At 43.5% G+C, this 15945-nt stretch overlaps 1 protein-coding gene and 1 long non-coding RNA gene across 3 annotated transcripts in view; both read right to left on the reverse strand.

The window, feature by feature from the left end:
* LOC308597395 overlaps positions 1–15945 on the reverse strand; it is a 228871-nt gene that overhangs the window by 32651 nt on the left and 180275 nt on the right. The window lies entirely within an intron of this gene.
* The window catches only part of FAM219A (family with sequence similarity 219 member A), a 66630-nt gene that overhangs the window by 32651 nt on the left and 18034 nt on the right, over positions 1–15945 (reverse strand). For both annotated transcript variants that reach the window (XM_081213258.1, XM_081213257.1), the window contains exon 2: positions 1246–1345. In XM_081213258.1, coding sequence (XP_081069384.1) covers positions 1246–1345 — 100 coding nt within the window. The remainder of the gene's footprint in view (positions 1–1245; positions 1346–15945) is intronic.

A 15945-nucleotide genomic window follows, 5' to 3' on the forward strand; every position in this document is an offset into this window, starting at 1 on the left:
CAGGCATCCCGAAGCCTGTGCGCGCTGATCCCAGCACGCGCAGGCTTCGCGGATCTCTCCCCAAGCAGCGGGAACGTTCCCACTGCTTGGGGAGAGTTGCAGGCATCCCGAAGCCTGCGCGCGCTGATCCCAGCACGCGCAGGCTTCGCGGATCTCTCCCCAAGCAGCGGGAACGTTCCCACTGCTTGGGGAGAGTTGCAGGCATCCCGAAGCCTGCAAGCGCTGATCCCAGCACCTGCAGGCTTCGCGGATCTCTCCTCAAGCAGCGGGAACCACCGCTGGGCTCCCACGGCTTGCAGAGAGCTGCCTGTTTGGGGGCTGGGGTCGGGGGAAGCTCGGGGTGCCCCAGCCCCGCGCCTGGGGGGGAAATAATTTTTTCCCTTTATTTCCCCCCCAAAAAACTAGGTGCGTCTTATGGGCCGGAGCGTCTTATGGGGCGCAAAATACGGTAAATCATACTGGCTTCATACAAAGATGAATTGTCATGGATTCCTCTAGCCCAAATCCTGAGAATTGCAGCTTAGTGTGGGTACCAAGAGTTCTGTTCTTTACCCCCTCCCTCCAACTCTCACATGCAGTTCCAAGGTTTCTTTAAAGAAATGAGATGATGGTGAAACAAGTGTATGTTGCCAGGATACATTTGCCCTGAGAGGCTGAGAGAGAAGGAGAAAACAAAATGGAGACAAGTTCTAGGAAATTAAGTACAGTGGCAGCTTGGTTCTCAAACGCCTTGGTACTAAAACAACTTGGAACCCAAACACTACAAACCCGGAAGTAAGTGTTCCGGTTTGTGAACTTTTTTCGGAAGCCGAACATGCTCCGTTTTGAGTTTTTCGCTTCCAATTTGAGTGCCACAGTTCCGTTTTGAGCATTACGCTGTTTTTGCTATTTATTTTGCGTTTTTGTTTTTGCAGCTTTTTTTTTTGTATTTGCGACTGTGTGGAACCCAGTTCAGCTACTGATTGATTGTGTGACTGCAGTACATTGTTTATTGCTTTCATTTTATGGATCAGTGGTCTTGTTAGATAGTAAAATTCATGTTAAATTGCTGTTTTAGGGGTTGCTTTTAAAAGTCTGGAATGGATTAATCTGTTTTGCATTACTTTCTATGGGAAAGCGTGCCTTGGTTTTGGAATGGACTTCCAGAACGGATTAAGTTTGAGAACCAAGGTGCCACTGTATGTGCAACTGCCATAGCCAAGTAACCAAACCACAGAGCTCCTTCAATATATGCATAAAACCTACCTAGTTTCACTTGTAGGGGGGATGGTTTGTAATTCATAGCTACAGTTTCTCCCTCTCTCGTGTCACAGTCTCTGTCAGATATAGAGGCTGCTGTTGGATCCTGTTGGAAGAAAAGGAAAACCATCAGCTATGTTTGAACAAGGGAAGATATCACATCATTAATGTTTTGTACCTTCTAAATTAGAGCTGGGATAACATATTGGTTTTTGCGTTTGGAGAGGCAGGAAAAGCATACTTGATTTATATTCAAGAGGTTAGAGTCCATATACTTTAAGTTCACTTTGAATTAAGGTTGCTATCTTTTAAAAATGTTGGCCTGTAGACTTCTATGATGGATCATCCAGGAGGCTGCAAACAGAATACTGGGAGTGGGGGCAGTTACATCTCAAGGTCACTAGATCAAATCCACTCCACGTTGGTCATGTCCGAAACCCATTAAGCTGTGAAAGGTGGTAAACAGCCTGTACAAAATATTTTGGTTGATTCACCTTGATTCCTAGAAGATGCCAACACTTCACATAGAGTTGGCCCCAACGGACTGACATTACTGTTATGTCAAGGAGATGATGATTTAGTAACTAATTACTATTATTCTTCTACCTGCTCTTCATCTATACCTATGAAAACGACAGTATACCAAAAACAACAAAGCATATTCACCAAACATATGGAGACAGATAAAAGAATCAACGCAGACTAATTCCATCTTAAAACTTTAAAATGCTTGCGCATATAAATAGGTTTTGCCTGGGCACAATCCACCAAGAAGCTCTTCTATGTAGAACCCACAGAAACGAAGGGCACTGGATCTTGTGAGGTTCCCGATTATAATCACCAAAGACAGAATTTTCACTTCCTAACCCTTTGTTTGGGGCTTGTTTAGGTACTTTTCTTATTGCTCTAAAGTTCTTTTCAAGAAAAAAAGACTGAAGACTCTTTCCTCCACGCAATCTGCACAATATCCACGAGACACTGCATTCTAGGATATATTATTCCATGGAATTCCCTAACACATGCTACCGAGAAACAGAATTCCACTGATGATTTAAAATGTTCTAAAATGCATTCAGTGCCAACTTCAAAGCTATGAATGATCTTAATTCTTTTAAAAACATCTGAAAGAGTAAGCTGCTGCCCTGAAGCTCATGTCACAATAGGCCTGTCAGTTCCTAAGGAGCTGGAACACTTTTTATCTTTTCTTGCTACCAACAAACCATGGCTACTCTTCAGGAATTACTGTAAACTGAGGTCCGAAATTAGAGCAGACTGACAAAACCTATTCACTTTTTCCCACCAGAAACTTAGAGCAGACTGACAAAACCTATTCACTTTTTCCCACCAGAAACTAAACAGACAACCTTGTATGTAGATGAATGATATGTGGATTACAAATTCAAGGAATATTGCCAACGGAAGACGCACCCTTGACCTCAACGTGGAGGAAAATTAGAATATGTCTTCTTTGTAAGGGTGGCAACATTCCATCTCACCCCCCATTTTACTCCATATATACCAAGCTCCCTTTCATGCAAAAAGGTACCTGACTTGGAAAACTCTGATTGCAAGAGGATTATGAAAGAGGTAGAGTGAATAAGCAACAGATTCCCTGCCAACAATACGTATGAGAAATGGAGTGAAATGGTTTTTCCAGAATGCCACAACCATAACACCAACCAACCCTTCTTCCAGCATCAAGCCCCTTAGCTGTGCACAGAATATGCTTGAGGAAAATTGTGATTAAGACAGTACAGCATTTTAAGCAACAGGACTACTCCAACACACCTAACATTATAGGTACTTTAGCTTAGATTGTGTTCTGCAATTGTTGCTCTTTATCACATGCAGTTTTCTCACATGCATTGTTCCCTTTTGAATGATTAAAGCAACACAGCCTCTTAATAGCTGGTAACTTGCCAGTTCTGCCTTTAAAAAAATGGGGGGCAGCCTTCACTAGCCAGGTGCCCTCCAAGTTTTGGATTGCAGCTCACATCAGCCACAGCCTGCGCAGGCTGCAGTAAGGATACATGTTTAACAAAAACTGTATTTTCATTCACTTTTGACTTTTTGCAAGTAATCACAAATGCTTCTCCTCCCAACTGCATGAAATATTTTTATTTCTGCATCTCTTCTGCCAGACTTGGCCAGACATTACAGTGGTACCTCAGGTTATATATGCTTCAGGTTACAGACTTCGCTAACCCAGAAATAGTACTTCAGGTTAAGAACTTTGCTTCAGGATAAGAACAGTTATCGTGCTCTGGCGGCACGGCAGCAGCAGGAGGCCCCATAAACTAAAATGGTGTTTCAGGTTAAGAACAGTTTCAGGTTAAGTACGGACCTCCAGAACAAATTAAGTACTTAATCCGAGATACCACTGTACTTCCCCAAGCCCTATAGCCCATCTCTGCTGCCAGAACCAGACACCAAGTGATGCAACAGCTTTTAACTCCTTTGTTTTCAGGAGTCTGTGGATGCTCTTCTGCTCCGATGACACTTCACTTAACCTGTGGGGTATGAACCACACAGGGGCAAAACAAGTGGAGACTTCATGTTTTTGTTACTTCCGCAGTGCTTAGCAAGAATGGACTGAAAACTCCAAGTGCAGCCCTATTAATTTTCCAAGCCACACACCCAGATTTATTTATTTTCTGCCGACTGCCACTTCTCCAAGCTCCAGTAACTGCTCAGAAGTGGCTCTGAAATAATTCCAGTTACTGTGCTCCCTCTAAAACTGTGTTCAAGAGATGTCTATGGCTGCTGGTTTCCTGTTCTAGCAAAATTTTGGGCTTGGCCCCAGTAAACAAAAATATTTCAAGCCCCCCCCCCCCCCAATTCCAGTGCAAGTTACCAAAAGCAGCTAGGAAAAGACAAAGCGGTGGAGGACAGGCATGTTTAGCCTCAGAACGTATCATCGCAAGTGGCCACAAAGCAGCTCTTTGGGGGCAGAAGGAACCCTTTCATCAACACACAGTCAATGCTGGGAACAGAAGCAAACAGCAGTGACGGCATCTTCTGTCTGCTCCTTTCTGCAGGGAAAATAAGGAACAACAACTGCCAGTGACTCAACCGACATGCGCTCTGGCGGGTGGAAGATGCAGCATGCAGCTTTTCAGCAAGATGCCTCCCAGCCTCTCCAGTACGTCTCAGCCTTGACATACCGTGGAAGGAATCACTTGGGAGGCACTACATGTGCTGTTGTACTGTCTAAAGCACGCATGTCTACGCTCGTGTCTGCAAGTGTGTCATCCTGGGGGCTGAGAGAGAGAGAAGCATCCACTCTTCCGTAAGGGGACAAATCTACTCTGTGCAGTCCAAGCTCTTGACCCAGCCAGGATCACAGTACAATGTCAGGGAATTTGAATGTTGCAAGCACCTGAAATGGTCACACAAGGCTTTCTGAAAAGAACATAAGAAGAGCCTGCTGGATCAGGCCAGTGGTCCATTAGTCCAGCACCTGGTTCTCACAGTGGCACCAGATGCCTATGGGAAACCCGAAAGCAGGATTCAAGAGCACTCTTTCTGCCTGTGGTTTCTAGAAACTGGTATTGAGACGCATTGCTGACTCCAACTGTGGAGGCAGAGAACAGCCACCTTGGCTAGTAGCCATTGATAGCCCTCTTCTCCATGAATTTGCCTAATCCTGTTTTAAAGCCATCCAGGTTAGTGGCCATCACTGCCTCCTGTAGCAGGGAGTTCCATAGTTTAACTATGTGCTGTGTGGATAAGGGCTTCATTTTCTCTGTCCTGAATCTTCCAACATTTGGTTTCCTTGGCTGTCCACAAGTTCCAGTGCTATGAGAGAGCAAAGCTGTTCTCTAGCCACTTTCTTCATGTGCTGCATAATTTTATAAACTTCTATCATGTCACCTCTTATCTTTTCTCCAAACTAAAATGTTCCACATGCTGCAGTCTTTCTTCATAGGTGAGTTACTCCACCCCCTTGATCATTTTTGATGCACTTTCCCAAATATTTCTAATTATACAAATATCCTTTTTGAGGTGAAGTGACCAAAACTATACACCAGTATTCCAAGTGTGAACACAATTATTATACAGTGAAACCTCTACTTATGCACATAATTAGTTCCGGAGGTCCGTCCATAAGTCGATCTGGGTCGCTGGTAGAAGCGCCGTTGTGCGCAGGCGCATTCGGCAGCAACACACCTCTGTAGATGTGTAGGCGGCGGCAGCCGCTTCTGCGCATGTGCAAACCGCAGAAGCCGCTTCTGTGCATGCGCGAATCGCAGCAAACCTGGTATTTACTTCTGGGTTTGTTGCGGTTGCAACTTGGATCAGGCCCAAGTAGAGGAGGTTGTAAGTAGAGGTTCTACTGCATTGTCAGTTTTATTTTCCATTCCTTTCACAATGAGCCTTAGAATGGAATTCTCCTTATTCCTTCCATACACTTCCTGGAGCTATCCACTATGACCTCAGTGTTCTGCTTGTGAAATTATTTCACTGGATTCAACCCTAAATATTTATGGAGTACGAGCAACCCAAAATGTGCTCCAATTTTGGGGTGAGTTCCAATCCTAATGTTCCATTCTAGGGAATGAGCCCCATTGTGCACAATGGAATACTTCTGTGAAAGCCCATTCTGTTGTTTTCTGCCTGCATGAGTTCCCTCATAAATAATAAGGGGGTGCTTGTGCCCTTTCCATGGCATAAATCAGGTCATTAACACTGCAGATTGAGGAAACACCCAAGCCCTTGCCTTTGTTGCCTGTAGCTTTCCGAAAGCAGACCAAGAAGGATAGTGGGTAGCAAGAAATAAACTACTGAAAGCCAGCCATTGAAGACTCTGCCATAAAACCTTTAGTTATTTTTCTTTTTTAAATTTCTTTCCTCTTTAAGCTTTACAGGCAAGACCTTCATGAACTAAACCAACGGGTCTGAACAGCATATTCTGGCAAGGAAGAAGACCCTCTACTATTAGAAGAAATTGTCGCTACAACACCTGCTACCTATGAAGCACACAGATAAAGATAAGAAAAGATAAAGGTTCAGTTCAGCGGATTCTTTAAACTGTGGTTTGAAGGATCCAGAACAAGCAGAGGCAAGTCTCTGGCTCATGCCTACTCCTTTCCCCTTCTTCCAGGGAACCAAGGGGAGAAGACTAGAAATTTCGACTTCTACCTGACTTCCAGTTCTAGTCATGTTATCTCAAAAGGATACTGGAGTGTTGGGAAAGGGGTATAAAAGGGCAAACAAAAAGATATAACATTTGCGACTTTCCACTTTAGGAAAAAAGTGAACAAGGGAGACATGACAGAGAATGCATGGTGCAGGAAACATAGATATCAACAAGTTATCTTCACTTACTCATGATACTAGGATCAGGGGTCCCAAGATGCTTAAAAGCAGGGATGAGTAATCTTTTTTTTTTTTTTTGCTCAAGTGACACATTCACCCTTGGGCAACCCACCAGGAGTCACATGACAATGGTGGGTTTGGCTGAAAGGTTGAGTGGCCATCCCACACATTCTTGTGTGCACAAACAGCAAACAGTATGTACCAGGGTTTAGTTCCTTGAAGTAAACTCATGGTTGTTGTTGTTTAGTCGTGTCCGACTCTTCGTGACCCCCTGGACCAGAGGACGCCAGGCACTCCTGTCTTCCACTGCCTCCCGCAGTTTGGTCAGGCTCATGTTTGCAGCTTCGAGAACACTGTCCCACCATCTCGTCATTTGTCGTCCCCTTCTCCTTGGGCCCTCCATCTTTCCCAACATCAAGGTCTTTTCCAGGGAGTCTTCTCTTCTCATGAGGTGGCCAAAGTATTGGAGCCTCAACTTCCAGTGAGCACTCAGGGCTGATTTCCTTAAGAATGGCTACGTTTGATCTTCTTGCAGTCCATGGGACTCTCCAGAGTCTCCTTCAGCACCATAATTCAAAAGCACCACCCACGATTATGCATAAAAGAGTGCATCCAATAAATCCAGAGGAGCAGGGAGAGAAGTATTTGTGAAAGATAAGTCCCTTCCAGTTCCCAAGCAGGAAAACCATTATGCCCAATGGGGCAAATCTTAAAATCCTTTACCTTCTTTTCAGTGCTCATAAATTTCTATTAGACCAAAAACTTGGTTACTGATCAAACAAGCCTGCATTACTGGAACAAGTAGGGCAACAAATTCCCTTTCAGTGAATAATTGGGTTGTGTTTCTTAAACCCTGTGCTTTCCTAATTCTCCATTTCCCAGACTCAGTCAGACATTTTCCTCACCCTTGTAAATGGTCTGTGTATTGCTGTACCTTATTCAGAGATACAGGTTTTGAACAACAAAGGCACCTCATACTCCACAACCAGGGCTTTTTTCCAGCCGGAACTCAGTTCTGGCACCTCTTTTTTGAGAAAAATGAGCACTGGCTATAACTATGTCATTTACTGTTGGGTGTTGGAAGCGTGGAGATATAAATAATAAAATTATTATTTAAATTATTATTAAGGACATCTAGTTTCATTATCTACCCTGGCAGGATACCCTACGATCGTTCAACAGAGAAAGTACTCCACAAGTTTGTTAGTGCGCATTTGTGGTAGGAGCGAAACCAGATGGACATGTTTTAACTTGGGGAGCCGAGGAGCAGAGCAGCAGAACTTTAAGAGAAGGCAGAGGCCACCTGCTGTGCCCAAGGAGAGCAGAGCCTGCGTGAAAACTTCAATAGTAGCTAATCAAAGCCAAGAGAGCCCCCTAAGAAGCACAGCAGTGTCTCGCTTTCAGAAGAGGAAAAATGGGAGACGCGTCAGAGACCAAATGCAGAGTGGCTAAAAGGTTAGGTGAAGGAAGGTGCAGCTTGTTCCAGAAAGCCTCTATTTTATTGCTGTGCAGCAGAATGTGAGCCCAATGCAAGGAGGCTGGCTGTATACACACGGGATAGAAACTTAGCTGGTAAGGGTACACTTCAACAAAAATATTTTTGATACGCTCTAGGTGTATGCTTTTGGTCCCCAATGTGAACAGATACACAAGCATAGATAGCTTCTAATATATTGTCTAGGTCAACACCCACTCACCTGGGAAGTATTCATTTTACATTTTCTCCTCCCAGCTTCCAGCTAGCCTTTGGAGGAGGGGGTGGAAGGTAGGTTGGGATTTACTGGTGTGTCTGGATGATTTACAGCAGATCATCAATAATTTCTGACTCTCAGATGTTTAATAATAGGAGTAACAAAATGACTCCATCTGCCTTAATTGTACTGTTGAAATGAGGGAAGCTTGGGGTAACTAGGAAGGGATTCTTGTGTGCCTTTGGGATTTAAAGCAAATTTCTGGGCTCAGAATTATTTAATCCAAAATGTATTTCTTTCATACCAAATGATGGCTACCAAGGTCCTAGAAAAAACACACAAACGATATCCAAGTCTCAGGTCTGCCCTCCTCTGCTTTAGAAAATGCAACAGGCAGGGCCAAATTAGCCATGATGCTAAGCATATTACTGTTGCTGCAGCTTTGGATTTTTAATTGTTATTAGCAATTAAACAGCAATTAGACAGGAAGATTTTTAATTAGGACCTTGGTGCAAGTGGAGGGTTTTAAACTCTTTTCTTTCTCCTGTTTTTTTTTTTAAAACAAAAAGCAAAACATGATCCTGACCTGTACCTGCTATAAGCCCCAGGAGAAAAGCTTCCATGGAGGCAACTTGTTGGGATTGCAGTAGGGGAGAAAAAAGCTAACCCTCCCCTTCTGGTGAAAATCAGGGCCCCTGCCTCTACCATTAGCAATTTAAAAAGAAAGATGCAACATGAAATGACATATCAGTTTTGGCCCTCAGTGGTTAACAGCATGTGATTTACATGCAGACTGTCTGAGGCTCAAGGTCAAGCTAGATGCAATGTTAACTGCATTACTGTAATGAGTTTATCTAGTTTTAGAATTTTAAACATGGCCTCATGGGATTTGTGTGTGATCAGCACTGGGATCACAGCATTCCTTTAATGGGAGATGCTTGGGACTGAGAGCTAAACTAGACATAATTTTCATTTCAGGACTGCAATTAGCATATCAGATGTGTGTTTTATTATTTTAATTTTTTTTAACCCCATGGTGGTGGTGGGGAGACCTCCTAGCAGAGCTGATATCATGGACGGGGATAACCTATCCATTCTGAAGGAAATCAGCCCTGAGTGTTCACTGGAAGGACAGATCCTGAAGCTGAGGCTCCAATACTTTGGCCACCTCATGAGAAGAGAAGACTCCCTGGAAAAGACCCTGATGTTGGGAAAGATGGAGGGCACAAGGAGAAGGGGATGACAGAGGATGAGATGGTTGGACAGTGTTCTCAAAGCTACCAGCATGAGTTTGACCAAACTGCGGGAGGCAGTGGAAGACAGGAGTGCCTGGCGTGCTCTGGTCCATGGAGTGACGAAGAGTCAGACACGACTAAACAACAACAACGAGAACTTGAAGAGTCACTGCTGGAATAAGAAACATTGGCCAAGATGGACCAAAGGCTCTGCAGCCCCAGAGGTACCAGTACTTATGCAGCCCAATTCATTACATTTCCAAGTTAAGGCCACAGTCAGTGATAAGGTTGAACAGCATTAGATCTTACTCAACAGGAAGCTCCAATTAAAAAAATTCCTTCCAGTAGCACCTTAAAGATCTGAAGAAGTGTGCATGCACACGAAAGCTCATACCAAGAACTAACTTAGTTGGTCTTTAAGGTGCTACTGGAAGGAATTTTTTTATTTTGACTATGGCAGACCAACACGGCTACCTATCTGTAACAGGAAGCTCCAAAGCACTCGTGCACATATCTCATACCAGGAACTCCTAAAGCAAAATTGGCAGACACTGTTTTCCTGTTTAGGCAAACAATTTAAACTGGTTTTGAGTGACAGATTAATATAGCCCTATGCTTTCAGCCCAGCCTCCGTTACTGCATCTGCTTCTTGCAACAACTGCCTGCAAAATAACTCTTGATGTGTGAGCTCCTGCTTGTGTGTAGGGCCTCTCTGCAAGCAGGACACCTGCTTGTGATTTCACCACCAACAATGCTATGGGAAATATTCCAAGAAAGAGGGAGGTGAGGTGAAGAAGGCATCAGCACCCTGCTCCAGTAGCACTCTCCTCCACCCCAGGATCATTTTACCATCCACAGCCCTGTGGAAAGGATTATGATATCATTTTATAGGTTGAAATTGTTTATCGTGGTTTTAAAAACATGTACTTTAGTGTTACTTGTAAGGATTTGTATCCTGAAAGCTGAGATACAAATAGTTGTAACAAAAATAATGGGGGGGGGGCATACTGCAAACAATGTACTTTACGTTATTGCTTGCCTCAAGGCTTCACAATTCTTCAATAAATATTCCAGTGCAGGTGATTATATAGAAATGTCACTCTAACCTCTCATAAACAAGTGTTGTTTCCAGCAGTCACAACTGAGCAACTTAACAGTGCAGACTGTTCACTGAACACTCAAACCAAAAAAGGCTTCAGTTTAGTCTCCGATTGCATGGGGGAGACTAAACTCCATACTACAGAGGAGTGCTGAAACACCTTAGAATTTGTTTGTCTTTAAAGTTCCTTTATGGGCTACAGTCAGGGATCTTTTCATTGCCGCAAGATGTAGCCGCAAAGTTAGATGTCTTTAAAAGGGGATTATGGACAATAAGGCTATCAAATGGCTACTGGTCGTGGTGGCTATAAGCTACCTCCGGGATCAGAGGCAACATGCCAAGATGGGCTTTTCCTTCATGTCTTGCTTTTGGGCTTCTGCCTGGACACTGTAGGAAAAGACACTGGACTAGAGAGGCCTTTGGTGGTATCCAGCAAAGCTCTTTTTATGCTCTACGGCAGGCTTCCTCAACCTCGGCCCTCCAGATGTTTTTGGCCTACAATTCCCATGATCCCTAGCTAGCAGGACCAGTGGTCAGGGATGATGGGAATTGTAGTCTCAAAACATCTGGAGGGCCGAGGTTGAGGAAGCCTGCTCTATGGGGTGTGCTGCAATTCTGGTGGGTAAAGAAAATCTTTAGCATTATTGAATGCAGAACCCAGCGAATTTGGAGAGTTTCCAACACTGTATTTTGTTGGAACTTATTGGAAGTTTGCCTCATCCCATTTTTACAGGTTTTACTGGAAGATGAGTTGTCTCACAAGCAGCAACTGATTATTATTATTTTAATAACTGTTGATCTGCTTCAACTTGTGTTTTTATTTTGTTTTTTACTGTTGTACTGAGAAGGGGAACAATGCCTGTTGACCTCCAAGAGGCCAGAGAAGTTGCAAAGCAAGTTTTCAGTTGGATAAATATAGCTGCATTAGGAACACATCTTGGAATCTGCAGAAAGGCTTGTAGGAATCTGACTTGAACATCATTTGACTCAACTGACACTCTCCAGATAATGGCTTCATAAAGAAATTGGAAAATTATTCTAGGATTAAAAACTCAACACAATTCTGTGCATGTTTATTTTGAAGTGCGAACTGCGTCAGACTGCAAACTGTTAGGAGAATATTAGTTGTTGAAAATAACTATGCCTTTGTGGACAGCGGAAGAACAGGATCCTTTTATAGATAGATAAGGAGTTATAGCTCAGACACGTATGACCAGCTACCTATGACGAGTCGCAAAATTAACAAACTTCTCATGCCTGCAGAAACCTGGAAAGTTTAACCTGATGGGGAATATTTCCAGAAATTAAGGGACACGTGAAATGAGAAATCTCCTTCTTAGAGATCCTATGTTCGCATTCCACTAATGGAGGCTCCTATATTTATCCTGAAATAGCTACCGGGGTAAGAAAATAGAAGGAGCCGCAATGCAGTTCCAAGTGGCAATCTGTAGAATGTAATTGGATGAACATTTCTTTCAAAATAACCAAAAGCTACTAACTTTCTTTTCTGGGAGTACAGCAGCAAACACATCAGTAATGTCATGAACCTGCCTGTTCAGGCAGGGAGGACAAAGCTACGTAGAACAGAAAATTACCACTGTAGTTTTCCATTTAACACCAATGGTGGCAGAGATGGTTGCGACATGTTGCATACACCTGTGAAGGAAACTGTGTTCCATTCCAAAATACATAGTACTTTTTAGATATAGCAGAGGTTGGTGAGGTTTTTTTTGACACGTATAAAATCTTCCAATAATCCACGTGTGATAGAGCAAGTTGTCCAGGTATTTCAGCCTCACACCTTTAATACAGACCTGAATTAGTTCTCTTTTCCTATTTCCCTTGAGTGTTGCATTTTTACTAACAGCTCTCAATTGGTAGATGACTAAATATGCTTAAAATATTAAGCCAATCAGCTGCCGGGAAAGCCTGCGATACCAGATCATAAGAAGAGCTTGCTGGATCAGGTCAATAGCCCATCTAGTCCAGCATCCTGTTCAGTGACCAACCAGCCTGCCTTCTATCTGTCATGAATCTTCCAACATTCAGCCTCATTGGGATGTCCACAAGTCCTAGTGTTATGAGAGAGGAAGAAAAACTTCCCTATCCACTTTCTCCATGCCAAGCATCATTTCATAATTTTTTATCACGTCATCTCTTAATCACCTTTTCTCTAAACAAAAAACCCTTCACAATCCTCCAACCTTTCTTCACAGGCAAGTCACTCAATTCCTCTGATCTTGTTTTCATTTTTCTGAACGTTTTCCAATTCTAAAATATCCCTTTTGAGTTATGATCAGAATTACAGTAGTTTCTTTTCCTCAGTGCATCACATAATTACCACTACTTCTCTCCTCCCCACTAAACATTAGGAAGAACTTCCTGACAGTAAGAGCTGTTCGACAGTGGAATTTGCTGCCAAGGAGTGTGGTGGAGTCTCCTACTTTGGAGGTCTTTAAGCAGAGGCTTGACAACCATATGTCAGGAGTGCTCTGATGGTGTTTCCTGCTTGGCAGGGGGTTGGACTCGATGGCCCTTGTGGTCTCTTCCAACTCTATGATTCTATGATTCACTACATACCCCCTGGGCTTGTCTATAAAAATAACAACAATTTACTATGAATTTCTACTCTTGGAGAGTAGACTGGAGGACATTCTGTTAACAGGTGGACTCCTCCCAATCCAGTGGGAGGAATCATCCTATTAACTGAATGCCCTTCAGTCCACTCTGGCAAATGTGATTTTGCCTTCAACTGTTTCTGGCTTGTCTGGCTTTGCAGCCCAGTTATCATCCATCCTGTTACGTTATGCCTGTGAAAACATTGTGGAGCTAAGAAGGAGTTTTAAGCTCTCAGTCGTGCTGTTGAAAGGTTGAAGTGTACTCGGGTCTTTTCTACTAATACTGAAAAACAAAATATACAGAAAGTTAGATGTGCATTTTACTGCTACAGCTGGAATCACCAGCCCGTTTGACTCTTCCTTTTCCTGTGTGATTCCACGCTTTTAGACTGGGCACATTCTAATACACCATCAGCCTTAAGCCTAGTTTTGCATCACTGTGGTTGAAAAGACAAAGAACAAATTATGTAAGTCTTGGCTCTGTCCCTTACATATAAGAAAATTTATTCTAAGTGGATTTTGATTCCCAGATTGCAGTCTGAGATGTCTGCAGATTGATAGTGGCAGTGCCTTTATTCTGGTCTATATGGTAAAGCAGGATGGTCAAGAAAATCAGCTGGTTTTGGCTTCAGATGTCATGTCCTGAGGTAAGCCAGTAGATGACTATGCTCTCTGTCATAACAAAACAGGAAGCCAACTACAGGAAGGCAAACTTACGCTGACGAGTTAAATTACCAACACTTCTAGCACATTTAAAATTGAAAAGTGATGTAGCTCACGCCAATTTTTTGAAAGATAGCACCAGGGACGTGGGTGGTGCTGTGGGTTAAACCACAGAGCCTAGGGCTTGCCGATCGGAAGGTCGGCGGTTCGAATCCCCGCGACGGGGTGAGCTCCTGTTGCTCAGTCCCTGCTCCTGCCAACCTAGCAGTTCAAAAGCACAAAGCGCAACTAGATAAATAAGTACCACCCCGGTGGGAAGGTAAACGGCGTTTCGTGCGCTGCTGTGGTTCTGCTGGCCACATGACCTGGAAGCTATACGCCGGCTCCCTTGGCCAATAAAGTGAGATGAGCACCGCAACCCCAGAGTCGTCCTCGACTGGACCTAACGGTCAGGGGGTACCTTTACCTTTACCAGTGTATACTGACTGCATATTGACACACGACATGCTTGACAACATGTCTGCAACACACTTGGTATGAGGAATGGAGTGAATAGGTATGTATGAGTTTCTTTCTAGGCAGCAGGCCAGAAGCCGTGAGAGACAGAAGACGTTGCCAAGGAGATGTGGCCAAGGCCACCTAGCCATGCTGGCACTGAAGCAACAGACACACAAAATGCCCAATGTGTGGCAAAATATGGCAGACACATGGCTGTAAGAGCACAGTACAGAAGCAAGTTGGGTGAGACTTTTTTTTTAAGAGGGTGTACTGCCAAGACTCCAGCTTCCAAATTTGTTTCTATGAGCAGTCTAGACAGCTGAGGTGACGTAAGTATACAGCGTTATAATAGGAACTTAGATCAACTGCTGTTGATTTAATAAAGCTTTATTACTGGAATCCTACTGTTTGGTGTGTCTTGGGGCTCCTTCTGCACAATCCCTCCCCAGGCGAGGTCTGATCAATTAAGAGTCGTAAGAAAGATACGTGGGGACGTTTACTGGTCAAAATATGAATAGACAAGCATACAGAATGGAGTGCTAGGGATGACTGTTCCAACACACATATAGGAAAAACAAAGCAAAGTTATGGCAGGAATGGACCACTTAGAAAATAGAATAGAAGGCTGGGATTCACTCTAGAAATGTAAACGGTTAATCATAGCACTGGAAAAGTGAACCTTAGAAATCTAATCATACAAAACTAATAGTCAACTGAAATAATTTTTTGAAGAAGACAAAGTGAGGCAAGATTAAAGCTTGCACCTTTAACACGTGAGGTGAATTCAGAAACCATCTTGTGAGGAGATCAGGAGTGCACTGTATTTGAGAGACCATCAAGGACATACTTTCATATAAGGCTCTAGTTACCAGATGCCCCCACAATTCATCTGAGCATCTGTAGAAACTAGCCTACCGTACACCACTGCTTCACCCACTTTTCCTTCTGGTTCTGCTCACCACTGGCATATGATGCCTAGAAGGTTGCCCAGATGAGAATGCAGTGCTCAGTCTGGAAAAGGTCCCCATCCCTCTACTAAAGCATTTTCTCTGCAACCCCAATAACATTTCTGCATGTGAAAGTGAGTTCTTTCTGTATGTGGGTTTTCAGGAACCATTCCCTAGCGTAGCATGGTTGTCTTGACAAGACAACATCCATATATTTTACTGTGTGGCAGTTATATCTGTGTGCATGACCACACATACAGTGTTTCACATATTCAAAGCTGAACAGCCAAGTAACATTCCCACCTTCAAACATCTATGTGAAAATAAATACCAACCAGCAGGAGCAATAGTATCTTTCTCAATAGAGAACTGGTGTAGTATGATCAAAGGGTGCTCATCAATGGTTCCTCTTCATCCTGGAGAAGAGTGACTAGTGGGGTGCCACAGGGTTCTGTCTTGGGCCCGGTCTTATTCAACATCTTTATCAACGACTTGGATGATGGACTCAAGGGCATCCTGATCAAATTTGCAGATGACACCAAACTGGGAGGGGTGGCTAACACCCCAGAGGACAGGATCACACTTCAAAACGACCTTGACAGATTAGAGAACTGGGCCAAAACAAACAAGATGAAT

This window comes from Podarcis bocagei (genome assembly GCF_964188305.1).
Source record: "Podarcis bocagei genome assembly, chromosome: 11".
NCBI lineage: Eukaryota > Metazoa > Chordata > Lepidosauria > Squamata > Lacertidae > Podarcis > Podarcis bocagei.